Raw genomic sequence first — 25426 nt, forward strand, 5'->3', positions numbered from 1 at the left:
TCTGGCTCACCCTTTACATAACACTGGTTCCCGTCACATCACCGAAGTTAAGCGCTGCCGGGCTGGGCTATTACTTGGATGTGTGACCATCTGGTCTGCCAAGCGCTGTTGGCAAGCGGGGTGCACTCAGCCCTTGTAAGGCAAACTGAGGAGATACTTGATTGAGAAGTAGTGGCACCGCTCTGGTAAAATGACATACGGCCGGGAGAGCAGTGTGCTGACCACACGCCCCTCCATGTCTGCATCCAGTGCCCCTGAGGGCTGAGGATGATATGGCGGCCAATCGGACGGAGTTTAGTTTTAGTCTGCCTGCATGACTATGTATATGGACAAGATTATCCATCTGGTGTAACGAAAAACATGATTCAATCCGAGGCCAACACGTTTTCATTGATCTACAGTCCTCTATCGATGATCCCGCATCCATCGCAATGGCAACTGAGGATAACGTTGAGTCAGCATGGCAACACACAGGGGATATCTACAGCGTATCCCCAGTGTGTGCTAAATGGTGTGCTCTGAAACGTTTTTGCCTCCGCCAGCATTCTAGACTGTCGTCAGGTTGGCCACATCCAGCCGCCTGTCCTGTTTCACAAGGCGGGCAAGTCCCAGACCTCCAGTTTCTGTGATGAGGCAAGGACGCTTAAAATCTAATCGTCTATTATTGGTTTCACCGTCCTTCAGTCACTTTCCATAGATGCTCATGATAGTACCACGCGAACGGCAAACCAGCTTCGTCGTTTCCAAGATGTACTTTCACAGGTACCGCGCCATAATAATACACTATGTGATCAAAAGTATCCGGACACCTGGCTGACTTACAATTTCGTGGCGCCCTCCATCGGTAATGCAGGAATTCAATACGGTGTTGGCCCACCCCTAGCCTTGATGACAGCTTCCACTCTCGCAGGCATACGTTCAATCAGGTGCTGCAAGGTTTCTTGGGGAATGACAGCCCATTCTTCAACGGAGTGCTGCACTGAGGAGAGGTATCGATGTCGGTCGGTGAGGCCTGGCACGAAATCGGCGTTCCAAAACATCCCAAAGATACTCTACAGGATTCAGGCCAGGACTCTGTGCAGGCCAGTCCATTACAGGGATGTTATTGTCGTGTAACCACTCCGCCACAGGCCGTGCATTATGAACAGGCGTTCGATCATGTTGAAAGATGCAATCGCCATCTCCGAATTGCTCTTCAACATTGGGAAGCAAGAAGGTGCTTAAAACATCAATGGAGGCCTGTGCTGTCATAGCGCCACGCAAAACAACAAGGGGTGCAAGCCCTCTCCATGAAAAACACGACCACTCTATAGTACCACCGCCTCCGAATTTTATTGTTGGCAATACACTAGCTGGCAGATGATGTTCGCCGGGCATTTGCCATACCCCTACTCTGCCATCGGATCGCCCCATTGTGTACCGTGATTCGTGACTCCTCACATCGTTTTTCCACTGTTCGATCGGCAAATTTGTTTACGCTCCTTGTACCAAGAGGCGCGTAGTTTAGAGTTTACCGGCGTGATGTGTGGCTTATCAGCAGCCGCTCGGTCATGAATCTTCTCACCTATCGCCTGTCATAGTACTTGCAGTGGATGTAGTTCGGAATTCCTGTGTGATGGTCTGGATAGACGTCTGCCTATTACACATTACGGTGGTCTCTGTCAGTCAACAGAACAGGTCCACCAGTATGCTTTTGTGCTGTACTTGTCCCTTCACGTTTCCACTTCAGTGTCACATCGGAAACAATGGAGCTGTGGATGTTTAGGAGTCTGGAAATCTCGCGTATAGACGTATGACACAAGTGATAGCCAATCACCTGACAACGTGCAAAGTCCATGAGTTCCGCAGAGCGCCCCATTCTGCTCTCTCATGATGCCTGATGACTACTGAGGTCGCTAATATGGAGTACCTGGCAGTAGGTGGCGGCACAGTGCACCCGATATGAAAAACGTATGTTTTTGGGGGAGTCCGGATACTTTTGATCACATTGTGTATGTCCTTTGTGGAAGTCCCTTATGTCTCAGGATATCCACATTTACTGTCCGTATTGTCGCTAGGATGGTAACCCATCCATCTCTGCTCCGCTTATTCCATATTTGAGGGGTGATAGTATGGAACAAAACAAGAAAAAAGTCCAGGAAACATGGGTTTTAAAATGAGTACCTTGAGAACTACGAGCACTCGTTCATCTTCGCTGCTGTGAAACACATCGCATCTACTGCAATCTGCGAACTACCTACGGAATCCAGTAAACAAATGAGTGAACGAAAGAGAACACATTATTCTGTTACTGTAAAACGGAAGAGCTTCTGCTGTAGTCTGCCTGCTGTTGCGTACGAACTGCAAATGTGAACCATAGCTAAAGGAAGTGCTCGATATGATGTCCGTGTGGAATAATAAGCTTCCATTATGCTAGCGACGGCAAAGGTCAAAGTACACTATAACAGCATTTCACAAACTTATCAAAAGACGAACCGGTTGCATTAGAACTAATGCATGCACTGCAATTACCCAGAACTGTAAATGCGATTCACACTAACAAACTAACAGATACTTACCGCATTCTGTATCCGTGGACAGGAACAAAGGAATGGGTCCTCATTTGTTAACTGCATTTTGTAGATCGTCCCTAATAACAACAAGCTTGAAGCAAAAGATACGTGCTTCACAGTAGCAAAGATGAACAAGTGCACACATTTTAGAGACCATGTTTACTCGACATTTTTTCTTGTTTTGGTCCGTATTACCATCTCTGAAAGTATGGAGTGCTTTTCCCTTTTTAAAAAAGTAAAAACCAGCGTTTACATTTCCACTTCACGAGCCCTGAACTCCAGCGAGCGACATTCAATCTCGCAGTTGGCAGTGGTCAAAATGTTTTGACTCTTTAATGTATCTACGAATCAAGACGTATAGCTCATATTTTACAGAGTTAGATTTTACTTATTTGAAATTTGGAAGATAAGCGAACGAAGTTAATGCGCCTCTTATACTGTTTCCTCAGAACGAAATTCAGTCGTCCGATTAAAACTAACAGATACGCTGCCAGTCATGAACAGTTATATACGTGACTTCCTCAGTCAATAATTTTGTGCCATGCTACAGATTTTACTAGCGACAGATTTTTCGATGAGCCCTGCAGATCCCTCTACATAACATCATCGCAGTGACAAGAGAATCTGTGATCGACCTAGACGAAAATTGAAACATCATGTTGCAACTATATGCTCCTGGTTTGGTCAACAAAACCGAATTATGCATTTTTATTTGACTACATATGCTGAAATATTTGTTAGATGTAGTTTACTTAATTGTTCATTGTTACAGTCTCTTGTCTGAATTTGCTTCTAAGAGATGCTACATTTGCCAACCAAACTACTTTTTTATGTTATCTTGTTGTGTAGGCCACCAAATTCAAAATTTCCTGATCGTGGAACGACCCACAACAAACGTAAATCACGGAACGGTGATGAAGAAACACGTGGATACAAGACATTTGCGACTGCATTCGCAAGTAAGTTACACAACACGGCAAAATACTGTACTCTGTTCATCACATAAGTTCAACCCCAATGTACAAAAATGCTTTCTCAGCCCGCTCAACGACTGGACGTCGAGCGCAGTGCCCCAACATCAGATGTGCCGTGTCAGGAAATAGTCCCTACTTATTTCTCTCTTGGTTATTTCTGTGTTACACTAGCGTGAACGACACAATGAGGCACGAAAAACCATTGAATTCCTCACTGTTTTTGCCAGTCGCCGTGTTAAATGTTTATCGCGTACATTTCTTGTTTCAAATCCCATTGAACACTCTTTCTTTCATCGGGCAGCAATGCTCATGTGGTCTTGTGAAACTGCTTCACGAGCCGTAGTGATATATAGTCGCGGGAAAGGGTGGGAAAGTAGTGAGAAACAGATTGTGGTTAATGTCTTCGAAATTCTTTTAGGAAAACATCTTCATCAATGTAGCAGATGGCAGCTCTAAAAATGGTTCAAATGGCTCTGAGCACTATGGGACTTAACTTCTAAGGTCATTAGTCCCCTAGAACTTAGAACTACTTAAACCTAACTAACCTAAGGACATCATACACATCCATGCCCGAGGCAGGATTCGAACCTGCGACCGTAGCGGCCACGCGGTTCCAGACTGTAGCGCCTTTAACCGCTTGGCCACACCGGCCGGCAGATGGCAGCTCTATTTGTGAACTAGATTATTTGAATTCTGATATGAAAGGAGTGGTGAGATATCAAACTACTAAAAGTAAGTATTGGCTTCTGTGGTTTTCCGTATTTGGTAACACTGTGACCGTGCCATCGCCTACGGCGCGGCGGCAGATTTCTGGGGCGGCAAATTCATTTTGCATAAATAAAGAATTGTGAGAATAAGTTGGAAATACAAATTGTTCATAATATCTAGGGCCTTACTGAAAATAATCGACGGTACAGAAACACTATGCTCCGATTTACGGTAGATACGTTGACTCCGATAAAAAATTGGAAACATTTATTGCCGAACACATTGATATAGACAGTTTTATGCGTACATAAAATAAAAAATGCGTATATAATCATATTATGTTCTATTACTCATGCTCAAAAAGACGCTTCATTCGTCACACGTAGAACACCACTGGGCGTTGTCTCGATCCCATAAGGGTATCGTGAAATAGGTGGCAGCCGGATCGCGCCACTGTCAGCGAATTAAAACACGAACTTCAAGCTTTAAGTATTTGGCTACTATTTAGTTAGTAACAGTACTTGTACGGTAGGAATCTTCCACAGACTTCCACAAGTCTGCTTATGACATGGATCAATTATAAACACAATAATTCGTTCACTGTGGAGTTCTTCATTTTCATCAGTACGATAACGAAGATGTTTCAAAATATGGCCTCTCTCTTTCTCCTTAATATGTACTAGGTTTATGCATAACAATTTCAGATGCTGGTATTTATCGCACATTTTCTATTTACATTATTGTAAAAAAAAATAAAAAAAAGCTATGAAGCAGTTTGTCCACTGAAATGCCTAAGACGGTTTTGGTGTTTTATATTTCTCTGCAACAAAATGCAGTTCACGTATTACACATAACCCATTCAAAATGATAAGTCTGTTTGACATTAGCATTAAAACTTCGAATGCTCCATAAAAAGCTGAAATTAGTTTGAAATGTTGAGCAATTTGCAAATAAATAAGTAAAATCAACAGCAAAAGATGGATATTTTATTTTAGAGCTTTTAGGTAATGAACACTGAGTCTCAGGGATATTTCGACTTGAGTTTACGGGACAAATATAACAGTTGTGCACTGTGGATACGTCGCTCTCAGCTGACAGTTTCATTATATAGTAACAATGGTCGCTTGCCTTGTTTGTTAATAGCTAAGTAGCGAGTTAAGTGTTTGATATGGCGGACGAACTGTGGATTATGCCGCTAATACAGGCCTGTATGTGGTGCACTTATCAGAAATATATTTTATTTGCCAGACACAATTTACTTCGTGTATTAATTTCGAACAATAATGATGTAGGTAAAGACAGTTCTATCACCGGCCGCAACTTTCCTTTTGGAGGCTGTTCAGTAAATACAATAAAGATTGTGTTAAATGTTGTTAATTGTACATTCAGCTGGCAGTGTTAACGCATTATTAGTTTTGTGTGGAAACACTTTCTCCCTGTGACATGACGTGTTTTCATTAGGCCATAAATTATTGTGAATGTTACAAACTGTTGCAATGTTTGACGGCAGGAAGCGCCTTTCAGGCAGCCAGTATACGAAAAGACGAGCGGAAAGAGAAAACGTAGACATAACATCGAAATTTTCGTTAGATAAATTTTTCCTACCTAAAGAAGATATAGACGTAAATCAGGGGTAGCCTTCGGTAGATGACGATGTACCTTCAACGTCGCAGGGTAAACATGACATTTTATGCAAGCTCTCTGATGAATGCGAAACTGTTCCCGCTGATTCTAGCAAGCGCTCATCTAAGACTCAAACTGTCAGTGACGTAGTTGATTCGAGTCCCGCAAAATGGCCCGACAAAATAGGTGATTTCGTTAGGAGAATGTCTGTCAAAAGAGAGCCTCCAGAACAGATAACGGAATTTGAAAGCTACTGTAAGGATGGTTCTAATCGTCGCTTTACCTCTAAAAATTGTAGTTACACTTCGTGCAGCGGTGAAATTGTTCAGAGGAAATGGCTAGTTTATTCAAAAAGTGCTAAAGCTGTTTTTTTGTTTCAGTTGTAAACTCTTTTCGAATATTAAAATGTTATTGACTTCAAGTGGTTATAATAACTGGTGGTATATTTCTGAGACATTAAGTAGCCACGGCAGGTCATAAGTGCACTTGCAATCGCACCAAAAGTGGATGGGGCTCGCCAGAGGATTAAAATCTGGCAATACTATCGATGCAGGAACCTGCATACATTAAATGAAGAAATCCGGCATTGTAACGGTGTAATCGGAGGCCTTATAGCAATTATCCAGGTTTTGGCTAGACAGTGTCTTCCCTTAAGAGGAACTTCAGGCAAACTGTTCACTAACAACAATAGCAATTTCTTAAAATTGATCGAATTATTTGGTAAATTTGATTCAGTTCTCGGCGAACACGTATGGAAAACAACATGTGGTGAAAATAAGTCTCGTCATTATCTGGGTAAAAACACACAAAAAGAAATAATTCACACTCTCCATCAAAAACTTAAAACCAAAATATTGTTTTTATTGAGATCTGCTAAATATTTTCGTTTAATTCTGGACTGTACACCAGATATTTCTGGGGTTGAGAAAATGACAACGATAGTGCGTTTTGTGAATGTGACTTATACTGATCTTAACATGTGCGATGTAAATATTAGTGATCATTTTCTTGGATTTGTACGTGTAAGAGACACACCTGGTTTGGGGCTTACAAAGGTAGTCTTAAAACAATTAGAATAAATGAAAATACCTACGGAGGACATGAAGGGTCAGAGCTATATAATAACAGTTTTAACATTAAAGGCAAGAACATAGGAATGCAAAAGAGGATTTTAGATACAAGTCCTAAGGCGTATTATGCTCCCTGCAGTAGTCATTACTTAAATCTAGTTGTGAATGATGCTGCAAAGTCATCAGAGTTTGCAGTTTCATTCTTTTGTTTGGTGAGAAAACTTTATGATTCCTTTTCTGCGTCTATGCGACACTGGTCAGTCCTGAAAGATCATATGTCTTCCCTAACGTTGACGCCACTAAGTACGACAAGATAGGAAAGTAGGGTCGATGCCGTCGCTCCTCTCAACTACGACATAGGGGAGGTCTATGATGCCCTAGTTGAGGTAAGCGAAGACGAAAATACAGACAGAATGGTTGCACATTAGACCTGTAGTTTGGCAAACCTTATTCGTGATTTTACGTTCCTTTGTTCACTGGTAATATGGTGTGATGTATTACCCCATATCAATGTTGTCAGCAAACACCTACAAAATATTGCCAAAGCTATATAGAAAGCTGTTTAATTACTCAAAGCGATAACAGAGCATTTCACAAACCGCAGGGAGGACTCCAAATTCTAAGATTATCTGCTTCACGCTAAGGAATTGGCAACCCGAATCGAAAACCCAGTCGTAGGTGGTACAAAGCAGATACAAAAAAAAGAGAGAAGAAACAGCTCCAATATGAGGGAGAAGATGAGAAATTGAAGATCCAGAATTACGGTACAAAGTAGATTTTTTTTTAAGTACTGTATGTTATTATATGCACTCTCAGTGAGAGATTTCAACAGCTCGTAAGTCATAGACAGCTTTTTAAATTTTTGTATGACGTTAGTAAAATTAAGGACATGTCATCTGACGTTCTAAGTGCAAAGTGTTCCAAGCTGTGCGACAGTTTTAGTCGTGGACAGCTAAGGACGCCAGTCTCGTCGATCTTAAAGATGAAGTGAAAGTAGTGTCAACGTTGGTGAAGCCTGACAGAACGCCAATTGAAACGCTGAAACTCATATAAGAGTATGACTTTGCGCCCAATGTAAGTGTATCATTACGAATTTTTCTGACGCAACCGGTGACAGTGGCAAGTGGAGAACGGAGTTTTTCGAAGCTTGAACTGGTAAAAACATACCTGAGACCAACAATGGGCCAGGCATGACTGAACGAGCTGGCAACAGTGCCGAGTGAACATGATCCATCCAAAGCTTTGGTTTTGAACGAAATAGTACAGGTGTTCGCTGGTGCCAAAGCAAGAAAAATATCTGTCACATAAGGCAAGTGTTTCACACATGTTTCTCATTAATTTTAGGTTTGATTGATTTATGTATGTCATACTTTATCAGTCATATAGGTAGTGTAGATTTCTTGCAGGGTATGTCTACATTTGTTTTGTCTAACGCGAAATAAATCGAAAATGTTATCCGCCTGTGCAGACTGATTGTTGTAGGTTTCACATACAACAGTCCCTTTATTTTGATTTTTCCCTGGGATACTTTTAAATCGATTAATCGTTGGTACCGATATTGACAATACCAACAGTAGATTATATCGAATATAAATATTTATCGTTCGATGTCCCAGCCTTAGTTCAGTGCGCAGTGAAGAGACGTCCTTTTGTTTCTTTGCTTTAATTATGTGCTGCGACGAATATGTAACGCATGTGACGATAAACGTCTCTGTACAAAGTGCTTTCAGAAATCTATGATTTACACAACAATAGCTAATCGGTAAGACGCTCATCCTCTGCTCAAGGAACTAGAAAAAGTGAACAGATTTTAGTTTTATGCTCTGCCAGTGACATAGATTAATCTTGATTGATATATTAATATTGGAGTTATCGTTTAAAATGTATTGCACTGCAAACATGTCACTTACTGCTGCTTTCATCTTAAAGACACGTTCACGACAAAGAGACGAATTAGTGTGATTTGTGAAAATAAGGCGTCGTGTATGAATTATATTGTGAAAAAGTTGACTATTTCGAAAAATGAAATTTTCGCACAGGGTGGCAAAATTCCCCGAGCCGGCCCTGCATCAGCTTGGTGCTGCACTCTGCAGCCGCTTCCATTAGTTAGTTTGTGAGGATACAGAAACCCGCCATTTTGCGTCTGCTGACACTCAAATAATCTTGCAACATGTGGTGAAACATTTCTGACTTCCAAACCAAATAAGTTTTTAACTCATTCATTGCGCACACTTAACTCAGTCAAGGTAAGAAATAATTTTAAAATATGTATTTTATAATGTAGTTTAAAGTCTTCTGTTTTATATTGAACTAGACAAATGTTAATGCAGCAATTCATTTGTAGTTAGATAAGCCTTACAGATACTAATTCCTATAATAGGGTAATAATAGTTTGCTAAATTTCGGGAGTTCCATTAGTTTATTCACCAGTTGACTTCCGTCCTCTAGAAACTACTGACAAGTCTAGTGATGAACCAGCACCTAAAAATGAAGCAATCCATTAAGAGAGAAATCAGTACCATAAAAATGAGGTTGAAATAGTTTCTTCTTTTGCTACAAGTCCGTCTCCATTGTTTCTACCATTGAAAGCAGAAACAAGAGCAGATAAAGTAACTGTGGTAACATTACAATTCGAAGAAACGTTGGAGAAACCACTTCCAAAATCAAAATTAGGAACTAGGCTATAGAAAAGAAAATAGCTTGATGCTGCTGTTACATTGTCTATCAAATCACATCAAGAGATATGTCTGCCATAATGAAGCAAATACCAAAAAGGTAAAACTATGATAAGGTCTCGAAAATTGAAAGATGATGCTGGTGAATCTGATTCTAGCCTTGAAGAGTGTGTGTTGTATGATTCTTCATCAGAAAATTACAGAGATGGGGAACGTGCGGTCAACAGACACGTTTAAAGATGCAGTGAACCAAGAGATTCTACTAGTCACATTAACTGTGTGCTGGGTATGAAGACGATGGTTGGAATGAATTTGTGTTCCAAAATGGCTCAAAATGTAAAGTCCATGACAACACAGCTATAAAATGACAACATAAGTGTGCTATGAAAAAACAATTTTTTATATGTAGAAACTGTTTTCAGATTTAAAAATAATCAAATTGATTTTCCATTGGTTTTAATAACTTCGAAAATAATTGTGTAATATAAGTGTGTTTCGTTTCTTTTTACCAAATTTTCAAACCCAGTGTTAGGAAATCCTTATCCCGACATCAAAAAATGCGCTCTTTGACTATAAGACCTCGTACTCCTTATAAAGATAACTTACACTTCACCTTCACATTTTTACTAGAGCTAGCCATGCCAAGGAACATTTCCTATGTAATTTTGAAAATTGGTTTCAAGGTTTTGAAATAGAAATTATTTTTAAAAATGTACCTGGAAATAAGGAACTTCTTCTGCCGTGTACTTTTATCCTCAGTTTTTGCTAAAAAAAACTGTGATACATCCTGTGTATCAATACAACAGCTGCAGTGTTATGACAAGTGGCAACACAGAGAAAGTCCATCTGAATAACAATCAGTGTACAATCCAATTCAAAACCACTCAGCTGTATTGCACAAATGAACATATAGCATTCAACTGCAGTCTTAAAACGGTAACCTTTTTTTTAAAAAAAAAAATTATTCATGTTATACCAAAATGTTTGATGTCTCTGACTGTCATGTAAGCGTATGAATTAATTTTTACTGCTTTAGCCACTTTTGAGTAATATTTATTACCATGACGTGTTTTGACAACATTCCATCATCATAAGGTGCATTAGAGTGAGTTGTATGTTTAACTGCATATTAGTATCCTTGCCTTACTTGACCCATTTTAAATTAAATTTATCCATATTGTATAGAAATATTTGAAATTATTTCATAACTTTACATGACAGTCGTTTCAAATATTTCTATAAAACATTGATAAATTTAAGTTCAATATGTCAAGTGAGGTAAGGAGGCTAACGTTCAGTTAAACATACAAATCTCTTGCTGTGTTGCTGTAACATGTCGCTGTAATAAATATTAGGGAAAAGTGACTGGAGCAGTGGAAATTAGTTCATAAATGAACATTATTTTTCATCATACATGTAGACAAGGTTGATTATTCGCACACACACGATTTTTCACTGGGTGTTTTACATGCACGATTGAATGTTTTATCTTGGGAGGCAATGCCTGCTGGATTCTCCTATAGTATATGTTATAATATGGTTCTCAATACATAAAACACGTTGGTTGGTAAATTAATGCAGAACATATTAGCAAACATACTTTCACTCATTAGCAAAACACACACTTTCTCGGTGTTGAGGGTTTCACCGCCAATAACACATCGGCGATAATATCAGCAACGGAAATTTTATTTTTTCTGAGGGGCGAGGCGCAGAACTCTAACACTGGATGTTTACGGAAAATTATGCCTTTTCTTCGGCGTGGTGCTGATTTCGTCTTAGTCCTGGATTCAAGGCGGATGTTATGATTTATAAAACATTGCCAAAATACAGTCCCCCAACTATCTTCTGTCCCATCCACGTTTAGTTCTTATCAAGCTCCAGAAAGGAACCATTCCAACACAGTGGCGCACGAATTCAGGCGCCTGTTACAGGCATAAAATTAAAATTGTTGCTGTACACCCGATCATCACCCGTCCCCAATTCTCACAAGGACCCACCTTCCTCCTGCTGCTCTACTTAATCGCAACACTGGTTTAGCATTTGTCTGTGGTCGAAGAAGACACGTCACGGTTTGCTGTGATCACATTCAGTATTTCAGTAACAGAGCGAGAATAAGGGAATGAATAAATGAATGTCGACGAGGTCTCTATTTCAAGAAGTGCAATATTCTCAGACTTCATGGGGTGAAAAACACTTATAGAATTAGGAATTCGACAGTCCATTTGGCATTATTGCACAGAAATTTGTCGAACTGCAAGAAGGGGGTGGAATTGGTGGAGGGAGGAGGGGGGGGGGTTAATGCTCATATTGGTTTGATCCTAGGCTGTACCGGAAAATTTGTTTTGGGAGATTTTCCACATTCATCTTCTCGAATGTTGGCCCGGGTTACTTTTTACCCAAACAACTTAAAAGTGTGACTTTCCAAATACATGTTATTAATCTTAATTAGGCCCGACAACTTTGAAAGGTAGAAGGAATGCAAATAATGCAGTAAATTCTATTAACGTGATCAAATGTGAAGTTTAGTGAGCAAACAGTGTTACAGAAAGCCTAAACTGTAAAAATGTTTCAAAGTCTACCTATTGTTTCTTCATGTTGAGTCATATTAATTAGTGATATTTTTGCTAGTTATTTTCTTAATAATCAACATGAATCTCTCAAGTTTTCTCATATAAAAAATACCTATTTTAGGATCTCGCCCCCTCTTGCATAAATATCTGTGTACGCTCATGCCTGCCACGAGTGTTATGCATGAAATGAAATGAACTGATTGGTGAGAATGAAATCAGTGAAGATGCAGTGACATAGCGTGATACGGGTACAAACCGTCCGTTGCGTATACTTCCCTCGTGGCCGGGCAAGCCACGGTCCTCCCACCATCCGTATTCCCCCAGTACTGCTATTCGCTCACACTTCATGAGAGAACCACTGGTAGTTTTCAGAGGCGACAGATGGAAAAAGCCGTGATAGCGACAGTTTGATTTAAGCCCGTAGATACGCAGGGTAGCCCAGTGGTTAGTGTGACTGCCAGCAAATAGAGTTGCGATTCTCCACCGGGCGTAAATTTTCAACTGTCACTTAATACCTTTTTCAATTTACTGGTTTTCGGGTCGTGACCATTCAGCCATTGCTCCAGTGTAATGTCAATTATGACGATAAGGACAACACAGCACCCGTTCCCCTAGCGTAGAAATCTCTAACCTGGCCGCACATCGAACCCGGGCCTCTTTGCTTGGCAATCAGCCACGCTGACCGCACAGCTACCAAGACCAACACATCAAAATATCATTTCCTTCATAGGAGCCGGGCATGTGATTTACATATGGCTTAAAGTAGCAATGGCTGCAGCAGCAGAACGTGGAACATGCATAAAACTGTGACTTCTGGTCGAACGTGCACAGATTTCGGGCACAGATTCATCACACATAAAACTCATGGTCAAACTGTAGGCGGGACTAGAGCGCGGAACCTAATTTTTGGGATATTGTGTCACTACCTTTTCGTGTGTCGGCTCGTAAGCACACAGTCAGCTCTCCGTAACAGTTTGTTTACCGTTCCAAATGCCCGCCACCATCAATCAGGTGATGGCGGGTATCTCCTATTTTAACTGAGTAACAAGTGTCAGCAGTAATGAGATGAGGGAGATTACGTGCGATGGGTCCACTGTACGTCTTCAATTTCAGTTTCTGGAATTAACCCGGTCGATCGCAAGTCGAGAAGTAGTTTTATTTATGGTATTATGACCATATTAGGCCCTCAAGGTCTTTTCTTACACAGAACCAGCAGCAACAAATACCAGCACACATATGTTCTTAAAATAATACATATATACAAGCAATAACAACAATAACTGTCATTAATAATAATAGGGGACATCTATAATAACAAGAATATTAGTTTAGAACATCTGAAGCCGTGTTTCGATTCATCAGAAAGAGAAGCGATAATCAAGGAGGAGAAGATTGAAAGTGACAGTGACAAGAAGCTATAACGAAAGAACAGACTTTCAATAGAGGACTGTGTAACAAGAGGATGGAAAAGTGAGTGTGTGGGGGGGGGGGGGCAGGAATAGGCAGCGGACGAGTATATGGAAGAGATAGCTATTGTAATAGAAGTTAATTTATTAGATGTCTTTTGAAATTTCAAAGAAATTTAATTTTTCTGATATTTCGAAAATATCATTTCAAAGTAGGGTTCCTGATACAGAAAATAATTTTTAGGACATGTCGGTGTTATGCAGTGGCACAGACAAGGTTTTTGTTGCTTTGTTCAGAACTTTTTTTTTTGCTGTGCTCTTCAGATAGCAGTCTGAGAGTTCAAAATAAATAAGAGATATTCCAATGACTGTGAAAGCGATAGAGTAAACACGTCATTCAAGGCTTGAGTAATTCGTGGCGAAACATCATACCCCTAGAAAGTGCGTCTTTTCCTTATCAGTGCCGTACTGTAGCTAATGTTGCTGTATTAGTTTCCTAAGCTATGCGCTTTACGTGTTGAGAACATTATTACAACCTATGCTGTAGCAAAATCCAGCACTCAGTGCCCCAATGATCCATCACTGGATCGAATAGGATTCGTGAAAATTTGCCTTGCCTGTACAATATGACATCAGCAATTGGACATGTACGAACAATTCGTCTTGGCTGCATGTGAAGTGATCATTTATGTAAAAAATATTTAATATGACACATTTTTAAAACGGGCTAAGAAGCATAAAATAATTTCTTCTAGCGTCATACACATTTCTAACCCCATAGAGATAGGCCTTGTGAACTTTTAGTATTTGTGAAAGAACTTGTAAAATTTAAAACAATAAACGTGGGGTACATGCAACAGATAATTGATGGATGAATAGTTCACTTCAGTCATTAACAGTTTTATTGCGTTGCAGATTATATGAACTGTTGTGCGAAGTTTTTTGACGACAACTACTCACTACATTCTTTATTATTATTTACTGATTGCCTCTCACGTTTTTCGTTTTAAATTTTACAAGTATTGTAATAGCCCTTAAAAATTCACAAGTACAAAATTTCAGGACTATCTTTATGGGGTTGAGAATCCGTATGAGGCTAAGAGAAATTACTTTATACTTTGAGGTCCATTCTAAAGATGTATTAAATAAAAAAGTTTTTAAGTAAATGATTATTTGCTGCTTTTTAATCTATCGTTTGTGAACTTCTTCAATCGATTTCAAACATTTTTATGAGATTACAACAGAGGCATGTGGTAAATTTCATGTTTATTTCAGTTTCTCTTCAGCTGTGTCAACTAATATCTTTCTCCATCCTACGTATCTCTCGCTAAAAGACCGCGGAGCTAAAAATTCGAGAGTTCGAGCTCACACGGAGGCTTACCAGCAATCGTTCCTACTGCGTAACACTCGCGAATAGAAGATGAAAAATTAGAAATAGCAGTGGTATTCGAAGTACCCTCCATCACGCACCAGACAACAAAGCGAATTAATATTGCACTGTCATCCCTCTAATAGCTTTGTTGAAAGTTTCAAGTCTCTGGAGAGGTTAGATTGAAGTCGATTGCAAAAATTTTTATGGAACAGGCAAACAGGGAGAAAAACCTGGTACGTTCCGCAACGTACCAGACAGAAATCGAGTTAATATTGCATTGCTATCCACTTATGAGCTGTTTGGAAGTTTAAGGTCGCTGGCTCATCAGGAAGTTAGTCTGAAATCAAATAGAAAATTTGTACCTTACAGACAGACAGAAAAACAAAGTACCCTCCGCTACGTACCAGATAGGAAAGGGGGTTAATGTTGCACTGTCATCCACTTGGGAGTGCTGAAAGCTTCAAATCTGTAGCTCGTCGGAAAGATAGTTTGAAACCAATTACGAAATTTGTACGGAACAGGAAAATGGAAATGTGTGGTAAGGTCTTAAGGAACCAAAATGCTGAGGCCATCGGTCCCTAAGCTTACGCACTACTTAATCAAACTTAAACTAACTTATTCTAAGGACAACACAAACACCCATGCCCGAGGGAATACTCGAACCTCCGACGGGGGGAGCCCCGTGGGCCGTGAGAAGGCGCCCTAGTCCGCACGGCTACTCCGAGCGGTATAAGGAACAGGCAACCATACATAAAATCAAAGTGACCTCCGCCACACACCAGTCAAGCTGGTTCATATCGCATTGTCATCCACTACTGAGGTATATGGAAAGTTTGAGTTCTCTAGCTTATCGGCAAGTTATTTAAATTCAATTGCGAAATTTGCACCGAACTGACAAAGTGACAATAAAGCGACCTAATAAAAACTATCTTAAAAGTCTAGTTGGATGCGTATATGCTCATATATGCTCACTTATGGAATGTACCTTAGTGGATTTCTATTGGATTGTGAATGTATGCTCTTTCAGACACACTGCCTCTGTGATACCACTCGACACAACATCGTACACGCGGCGTTAATACACAGGATTATCGCAAATAACATCGAAAGCTGACACGGGTGATATCATAATTATAATTAAGGAAGCAAACACTCTCCAGCGATCATGAGTCAGAGAGCGAGCCATTAGTGAGATAGCTGCGAATGTGTGGCCTGCCACAGACTTCAGTATCTTATACTGTTGAAGTCAGTATTACATTTATTTGAAATGTAAACTTTTCGAATAATTATCCATCTAACTGGCGTCAAGTTTCAGCCCAGGCCTACCCTAACAAGAAAAACAATTCTGTTCTAGCATGTTACATATTAAGATTTACCGAGCATCCGTACATGTTGAAGAAGGTGTCCCTCATGTCGTCCTCACCTCTGGATGCTGATGGCAGAATTATTTGAGCGCACGACGGCGCCCATCACATACGGAGCAGGTTCTGCCCTCGTCTCTGCAGTTAATTACGAATTCTTTCAGACGCCCGCGGATCTTTCCTAAATCCTGACAAGGCCTTACAATTCATTGCTCCAGTTGTTCAGTATTATCAGTTCTAGTGCCGTACACTTCACTGTCGAGACGAATCCGGACAAAATAAATCCAGGGTTTTGAGGTCAGCTGATCTTGGAGGCGAGGATAGAGGTCTTTCTCCATCTATCCATCTAGAACCATATTGGAGCGTTACACACGTCGTCTTAGCCGAGCGGTCGAAGGCGGCGGTTCGAGTCCTCCCTCGGGTATGGGTGCGTGTGTGTTTGTCCTTAGGATAATTTAGGTTAAGTACTGTGTAAGCTTAGGGACTGATGACCTTAGCAGTTAAGTCCCATAAGATTTCACACACATTTGAACATTCGAACAAACGTCGTCTCGCATCAGCAGCGAAATGTACTGGTGCTCCATCATGCATGTACCACACCGCCACCACAGGGAAATTTGAGCCGAATTAGATGGGAACTTCACCTAAAAGTTTACATTTGAAATGCTATTCCACTAACGAGGACAACATTCCATACTGAAATCAGTGGAGACTTCTACATAAACATTCGCAGTTATCTGGTAAACGTCTCTTTACTTGTATTACGCATGCTTTCACTGACGTGATTTTTCGCTGTTAATTAGGGTACACTCTATACTAGTGGCCTAGGTACTGGAAAGCTTTAGATGTGAGTGAAAATTACTATGTACAGTGTTTATAGGGCCAAATTCTGTAGAGAGGGACAGGACCTGAAACTCAGTTTGTTTAGGAATGCGACGAGGGGCAAGGTGGATATTTCCCCGAAACTACACTGTCGCCGTTTACGGGCTTCTACTTCCTTGTCCGTCTCAACTTGTAGTGCACACTTGCTGGCCTCACTGCCGATGAGTTGTCAGTGCCAAACGGGACGAAGTGTAGTCGTAACGGTATTACATCGCAAAAATTAAGTTACGCAATTAATGTTTTGTTTGCTTGCAGGTACTGATCTGCAATGCTGGTACGCATTGAAATCCTGGCCACAGCAGGCTGCTATAGCAGGCAAAACGAAATGGCGTTGGTGATAAGGAGGAATTTCAGGCGGTAATTCGCTTTCTGGAGTTGAAGCGGAACAACGCAGATCGGGAGAGAAGAAGAGGCCAAGGTGCTCAAACCACAATCTAGGCGACAGTGGAAAAAGTGAAAATCAATCACGGATCTGATTTCAACATCTTCGGCAACAATTTGAACGTGATAAAGGTCGCCAGCCTCTGGTTCACGATTGATCGCACCCATTGAAAAAAAAAAGAAAAAAGACTATAAACTTAATTATGTATATAGATATTTCATCCAACCCGAGAATCTTCTAGACTCTCGACCAATTTTGGCTGTTATTGATATCCATACTGGCAAGATAACGGTCCCGGGAATTGCAAGACGCTATCAAAATCTCGACAGCAGTTCCTGGGGCTAGCCCAGACATACAAAAAGAAGCGTGCAGGAGACTTTCGTTTACACACGTAGAGACAGAAGATTTAATAAAATATTTTATTTACTTACTAAGTAAATAACGAAAACTTAAGATAATTTTTATGTCACACAATTCCAAACTAACAATTTCCGGATTTTTTCCCTTTACTTTTACTGTGGAATCTTCCTTGTTGGCAAATTTCATGATTATAGGTTAAGAGGAAGTACCTTCTTTGTAGGTTTCGATCACTGAACTTGCAAGCATCAAAATACGTCACATAAATGGCAGCATCTTTGAATTGTGTTGTCTTAGAACCTTAATTTTTTTTGCTCCGGCGACGGACCATAGACCCTTAGTACATGCACTAAATTTTAACTTTGTACGTCTTCCCGTTTCTGTGAATAACGGTTTTATCAGACGGACAAACAGTCTGATAACCATTGATAAGAACATATTTTTTCTTTTTATATAATTACAAACTAACAATTTTCGTACTTTTTTCCTTTACTTGTACTGTAAAATCTTGCGAAATTTCATGATTCCAGGTTAACATGAAGTACCCTATAGGTTTTGATAAGTGATTTTTCTGGTATCAAAATTGCTACTTAAATGGCCATATCTTTTTATTCGTTTGACTTAGAAGCTTAAATTTTTTACACCGCCAAGGGACTGTACATCTCAGAACGTGACGTAAATTTCTACTTCGTACCACGTTCGTGAGGTAAACGGTTCGTAACAGTCGGACAGACAGAGAGATAGACAGATGGACAAAAATGCGACCCTATATTGTTTTGAATAAAATGTCCACCATTTGATTATACAACTTATTGATTTTGTATTACTACCATGATTTCGGCTTGAGACTTTGTTACGTGAAAGCCTAATTACACCTAACATTGTCGTACTTGACAATGGCTTAAAGCGAGATCACGGTAACAATACAAATGAAAGGAGTAGTACAGTCAAATGGTAGACATATGAATCAAACATTACTACATGGCTGTGGCGCAGAAATAAGTCAGGCTGAGGCAGCGGCTGAAATGGAGCAGCAGTGTCTGTCTCGTTTAGGTGACGCCTATAGCTGCCTGATCAACACGGAGCAGTACTTGGTGGATCACGATGAACTCAAGAAAAAGGAGCAAAGGAAACTGTGAAACGTGGGGACGCCCCACTGTAGAAGAAAGTCAAGGCCCAGCCATGAAAGAGCAAGTTTTTTTGGGACTGCCACGGTGCGGTAGAAAGAGATTATACTCTTGAGAGGTAAACCGCGAAAGGAGCACACTGTCTACCGCAATCTGATGAGATCATGGGAGTGTGTCAAGAAGAAGCGTTGACGACAGCCACTCCGTCCATTGTGCACGGTCCGTAGTCACACGTGGCCCTCTGGTATTCCTTATCTTTATAAACCATTTAGGAGAGAATATGAGCAGGCGTCTTGGTAGTTCGCAGATGATGCTCTCGTTTATCGTCCAGTAAAGTCATGAGATGAAAACAAATTGCAAAACGATTTAGATGTCTGTACAATGTGAAAATTGTCAGTCGACCCTAAATAATGAAAAATGTCACGGAAAAATGTCACGCCATTCCCAACAGTGGTAAAAGGAATGCGTTAAACTTGCGTTACGCTATAAAGTAATCAAATCTAAAGGCTGTAAATCGACTAAATCTCTAGGAATTAATATTACGAACAACTTGAACTGGAAAGAACACGTGGAAAGTGTTGTGGTGAAGGGGAACCAAAATTGCGTTTATTGGCAGAACACTTAGAAGATCTACTGAAGAGTTTGGCTACACTACACTTGTCCATTCTCTTTTGGACTGCTGCTGTGCGGTGATTAACGGACTACATCGAGAAAGTTCAAAGAAGAGCAGGACGTTTTGCATTATTGAGAGATAGGGGAGAGATTGTCATGACGTGGAACAGGGTGTGGGGTGGACATCATTAAAAAAAGGCGTTTTTTTGCGGCGGGATCTTCTCACAACATTTCGATCACCAACTTTCTCCTCCGAATGAGAAAGTATTTTCTTGATGGCGACCTTCACAGGGAGAAACGATCATTATAATAAAATAAGTAAAATCAGAGCTCGCACGGAAAGATATAGATGTTCGTTCTTTCTGCATGCAGTCCGAGAGTGGAATAATAGAGAATTATTGTGAAGCTAGTTCGATGAACCCGCTGCCAGGCACTTAAATGTAATTTGGAGACTAGCCATATGTAGATGCTGCTTCTCTGTGCTATCAAATTTTGCTTCAGTCCCCTCATAGTCCAGAAATGGCATTTCCAGAATAATGACCAAAATGCCGAATTCTACAACCAAAGTCTACATCTACATCTGCATACATACTTCGTAATCCACCATACGGTGCATGGCGGAGGATACCTCGTACCACAACTAGCATCTTCTCTCCCTGTTCCACTCCCAAACAGAACGAGGGAAAAATGACTGCCTATATGCCTCTGTATATGCCAATATTCCTCTGTTATCTTATCTTTGTGGTCTTTCCACGAAATATAAGTTGGCGGCAGTAAAATTGTACTGCAGTCAGCCTCAAATTCTGGTTCTCTAAATTTCCTCAGTAGCGATTCACGAAAAGAACGCCTCCTTTCCTCCAGAGACTCCCACCCGAGTTCCTGAAGCATTTCCGTAACACTCGCGTGATGATCAAACCTACCAGTAACAAATCTAGCAGCCCGCCTCTGAATTGCTTGTATGTCCTCCCTCAATCCGACCTGATAGGGATCCCAAACGCTAGAGCAGTACTCAAGAATAGGTTGTATTAGTTTTTTATAAGCGGTCTCCTTTACAGATGAACCACATCTTTCCAAAATTCTACCAATGAACCGAAGACGACTATCCGCCTTCCCCACAATTGACATTACATGCTTGTCCCACTTCATATCGCTCTGCAATGTTACGCCCAAATATTTAGTCGACGTGACTGTGTCAAGCGCTACACTACTAATGAAGTATTCAAACATTACAGGATTCTTTCTCCTATTCATCTGCATTAATTTACATTTATCTATATTTAGAGTTAGCAGCCATTCTTTACACCAGTCACAAATCCTGTCCAAGTCATCTTGTATCCTCCTACAGTCACTCAACGACGACACCTTCTCATACACCACAGCATCATCAGCAAACAGCTGCACATTGCTATCCACCCTATCCAAAAGATCATTTATGTAGATGGAAAACAACAACGGACCTACCACACTTCCCTGGGGCACTCCAGAGGATACCCTCACGTCCGATGAACACTCACCACTTACTTAAGAAGTCTTCGAGCCACTCACAGTAGAGCGTCGATTATCCGAACGTCGGTCAGCCGAACGACCGCTTAACCGAACTGTGCACTCGCTCGCACATGTTATTCTCCCACCCTACCGCCCATCATCCCCCTCACTCCCAAACCAAGTTTCCCACAGTAGTAGTCGCCCGGGCCACCGCTGGCGGAACATTGCTTCTAATGGGGCCTTCACAAGGCGCTGCTGACAGGCCAAGCCGCCAGTCGCTGCGTTTCAACAATCAACACACTTCTGTCGGCTTCGCACTGGCAGTAGAAGTAGAGGCAGTACCAAAGCTGTTCACAGCAACAGCTGCGCCAGCTTAGAGTTGAGGCGTGCCGCTCCGCGCAGTTTGAAGGATTGCGCGCCCCCAAGAAGAGCTTCTCACGGTGCAAACAGTCACCTTCGGTTCTCTGTTGCGACCACTTGTGTGCTGCTGCATGAAGAAGTGAACTTGACGATACAAAATGCTTAAACGTAAAAGTGTTGTCCTTTCTATGAGGGACAAGTACGAGATTATTAAAAGGTTAGAAGAAGGTGACTCTGCAACCACTTTATCCAATGAGTACAAGGTGGGGAAGTCGACAATTACGGATATAAAAAAACAAATGACGAGCATAGCAAATTTTATAGCTATGCTCGATTCTACTGATGGATCAACAAGCCGTAAAACCATGAAGCTCGCCACTAACACAGATCTAGATGACGCTGTTTACAAGTGGTTTACACAAAAGAGATCGGAAGAAGAACGTATCTCAGGTCCCATTCTGTGTGAGAAGGCAATGCAGTTCAACGGAAAAGTCGGAGGGCCTTCGAACTTTAAAGCGAGCACGGGCTGGTTAAATTGCTTCAAGACACGACATTCGTGACCTTACAATACAGGGAGAAAAACTGTCGGCTGATTCTTTAGCAGCTGATTCTTTCAAAGTGAAACTAAGGGACTATATATTCCTACTGAAGTTGCCTTGTATGTTACTTTGTAATACTAAAAGAGATGCCTGTTTTTATGAATAAATTTACTGTACAGTAGTTCTTTTTGGCAAATAAACATGTACAGTTCGATCATCCGAACAAACCAGTTTTCCGAACACCCAAGTCTCCCAATTACTTCGGATAATCGACGCTCTACTGTACTAGGGAACCAATCCCATACGCTCGTACCTCAGTTTGCAGTTTTCCGGAAGTCAAGGAATATGTCTGTGAAGCCACGATGCTTGGGAAAAATGTGTCGCTAGGGTGGGTGGAAATGTAGAGAAGGGTCAACATCATTGCCGAGTTTCGCGGCCGCAGCTCGAATTTTTGGAGGTGCTAATCAGAACGTGACGACTGCGTGTCGCGCTTCCTGGTCGCGCCGCCGGCCAGACGTACCCTGTGCACGGGCGCCACCACGGCCCTGTGCTCGGAGGAGCGCGACGACCGCAGCAGCACGGAGAGCAGCACGAAGACGAGGCACAGGATGATGAAGATGAGGATGGCGAGCACGCACGACCGGAAGGACGTGTCGGCCGGGGTGGGCGCCCCCTTCTGCACGTCGTACTCGGAGCGCGGCATGGTGGGCACTGGCGGCCAGCCGCACCGCCCGCCCGCCGCCGCCGCGCCGGCCGCGACGCCGCCGGAAGCCGCGCCGCAGATATGCAGGCGGGCCTCCACTTCCTCCGGGCGCCAACCCCAGGACGACGATCCTGCGCGCTGCCGGGGCTGCGCTGCACCAGCTGCGCTGTCACCGCCCGCAAAAAACTTGTCCTCTGTACTGGCGGCGAAGGACACTTTCATCTACATCTAAACTATCCCATCGAATGTATACAGCCACCTATTAATGTGCTCTGATCACCCAGAACTATCGACCTACTATCGATATAAGCCGGTCCAGAGGGTAGTAGCGCCATGTGGCGAGGAATAACTGATAGTCAGACACACGCACGGTGCATGTAGCTGTCCGTGTGTAGAATCGGGAAGGCGCGTCACCTGCCTGAGGTTATCCGAAGGCATTTTGTGATGGTCTGCACGCTCGGCACGAGCATTTCTGAAATCGTACGACTTCTCGGGCGTTCGATTAGTGCTGTGGAGTCTTCAACACGCGCCGAAACCAAGCTGCTACAACGTCGTGGTGTTGGGCGCCCACCCCTCTTTACAGATGTCGGATGTCGTAGGCTGAGTAGACTGGTAAAACAGGTTGAACCATGAATTTACTTTCAAAACGTTTTCTTAAGAATTTACTTTATTTACTAGCGATTGGTTCAAATGGCTCTGAGCACTATGGGACTTAACATCTATGGTCATCAGTCCCCTAGAACTTAGAACTACTTAAACCTAACTAACCTAAGGACATCACACACATCCATGCCCGAGGCAGGATTCGAACCTGCGACCGTAGCAGTCGCGCGGCTCCGGACTGAGCGCCTAGAACCGCTAGACCACAGCGGCCGGCTACTAGCGATTAATCAAGAATATTAACACATTTAATCACACTATGTGAGCGTGGAAGTAGTTGCCATTGGGTAACTGATGAAAACAAATCAAATTTCTTTCAACAATTTCTTTTCTTTTTATTTTTTTTATTTAGAAACAGATCTAAAATATCAAGTTACAATTTATTCAGAGGCAGAAAGAAACAAATTTTTGACAGTATGAGCTTTCGGGCTGAGAAACTTGCCGCTCCCTTTACACGGCCGTAGTCGCGACCGCTCACAACAACCTCTGAAAGACTACACTGGTGCAAATCTGCAACACACCAGATTAGTTTAAACAAAAAATTTTAACAACTCACACAAGCACATAAACTATGCACCCCGTAGGAGAGATGGAAATGGTACAAAACTCTAACACTAAAAAATTAAATTGCCACCGAAGGTGCAACTTGACGCCGGCTGGAGTGGCCGAGCGGTTCTAGGCGCTACAGTCGGCAGCCGCGCGACCGCTACGGTCGCAGGTTCGAATCCTGCCTCGGGCATGGATGTGTGTGATGTCCTTAGGTTAGTTAGCCTTAAGTAGTTCTAAGTTCTACGGCACTGATGACCTGAGAATTTAAGTCCTATAGTGCTCAGATCCATTTGAACAATTTTTTTTGCAACTTGATTTCAAAAGAAAAACTGTTACGGTGGGTGGAAATTTTATATACTAAAATAACCATTTAAATAAAAACCCATGAAATGCAGTCTTACATAAAATATACGAGGTTAGCCAAACATGCTCTACATTACACATATACCGCCTCTCAAAATGATAGGCATGAGAAAAACATATTTCAGGAATTCGGCCGTTACACTTCAAGCAATAAATTCGTTAACACCGAATCCGACAAACATGACAGCTATTAACGTATGGCAGATTGACAGGGGGATTACTGAACAACCCGAACCGCAGGTTGCTCTAACCCGCCCCTACTCCACAAGGGAAAAACGGACCACCCAATTCATAAATAACCACCTTCCGCGGGTGGGCAAACGGAGAAGAATGGTGGGACGACCCCAAAACAAAGCGGTTGGTGACCTCACCAAGAAAACAAGTAGAATTTAACCAGTAAATGAAACAACGTATCTCCAATCACTTAACTTCTAATAAACTGCGATTTCTGGTGAAGATCTGGCGTAGCATCCCCAACTTTCTCCCGAACCTTCCTCTGGCAACCGCTTCAACGGACGCAGGAAGGCGCGCCGATCTCGCGTCTCACGGCGTCGCAGCTCGCACCGGCCAGACCAATGTCGTGGGTTGACTCCTGTTGCTCTCGTGTCGGGCGCGAAGTCACTCCCCCTCGCTATACGTCGCGGCCCACTGGACTCACGTGGCGACCTCACATGCGCCGACGCTCAAGGCGGACAAGTCATCTCGTGTCTCAGTGCGCCACCGACCAACCGACCGATCCAACCGCCAATGACCATTGCCCGAGCAACTCGAGCAGACTGGCGGCCTAACGCGCAGACTCAGATGCAGGAACTAAGCCCCGCAAGGGCGACCACTAGCTGAGTTCTCTTACTGGCGGAGTGGCAAGACTCCGAACGACACACAGACCTAGACTCACTCCGGCTGACCAACTGGCCCTGGCGAGCCTATAGCGCCCCTTAAATGCACGTGAACAGGCAACCTTTCCCCTTTTTCACCAGAGGGAGACACCAAAGCTGCGATTGCCACAGCGGCGCCACCGCCAGAAACGGAGGGCGACTGCTTCACACAACGCGCTGCGGCGCGCTCTACAAAACAGCAATTTTTTCCACGGCTC

The 25426-nt window shown here is 42.2% G+C and overlaps 1 protein-coding gene across 1 annotated transcript in view; it reads right to left on the reverse strand.

Annotated features, from left to right (window-relative positions):
* LOC124798148 overlaps nt 1–22761 on the reverse strand; it is a 292835-nt gene extending 270074 nt beyond the window's left edge. The window contains exon 1 of the mRNA XM_047261428.1: nt 22579–22761. Within this exon, the coding sequence (XP_047117384.1) occupies nt 22579–22761 (183 nt within the window). The remainder of the gene's footprint in view (nt 1–22578) is intronic.
* Nucleotides 22762–25426: the final 2665 nt, after the last annotated feature.

Source organism: Schistocerca piceifrons, chromosome 5, assembly GCF_021461385.2.
Source record: "Schistocerca piceifrons isolate TAMUIC-IGC-003096 chromosome 5, iqSchPice1.1, whole genome shotgun sequence".
NCBI lineage: Eukaryota > Metazoa > Arthropoda > Insecta > Orthoptera > Acrididae > Schistocerca > Schistocerca piceifrons.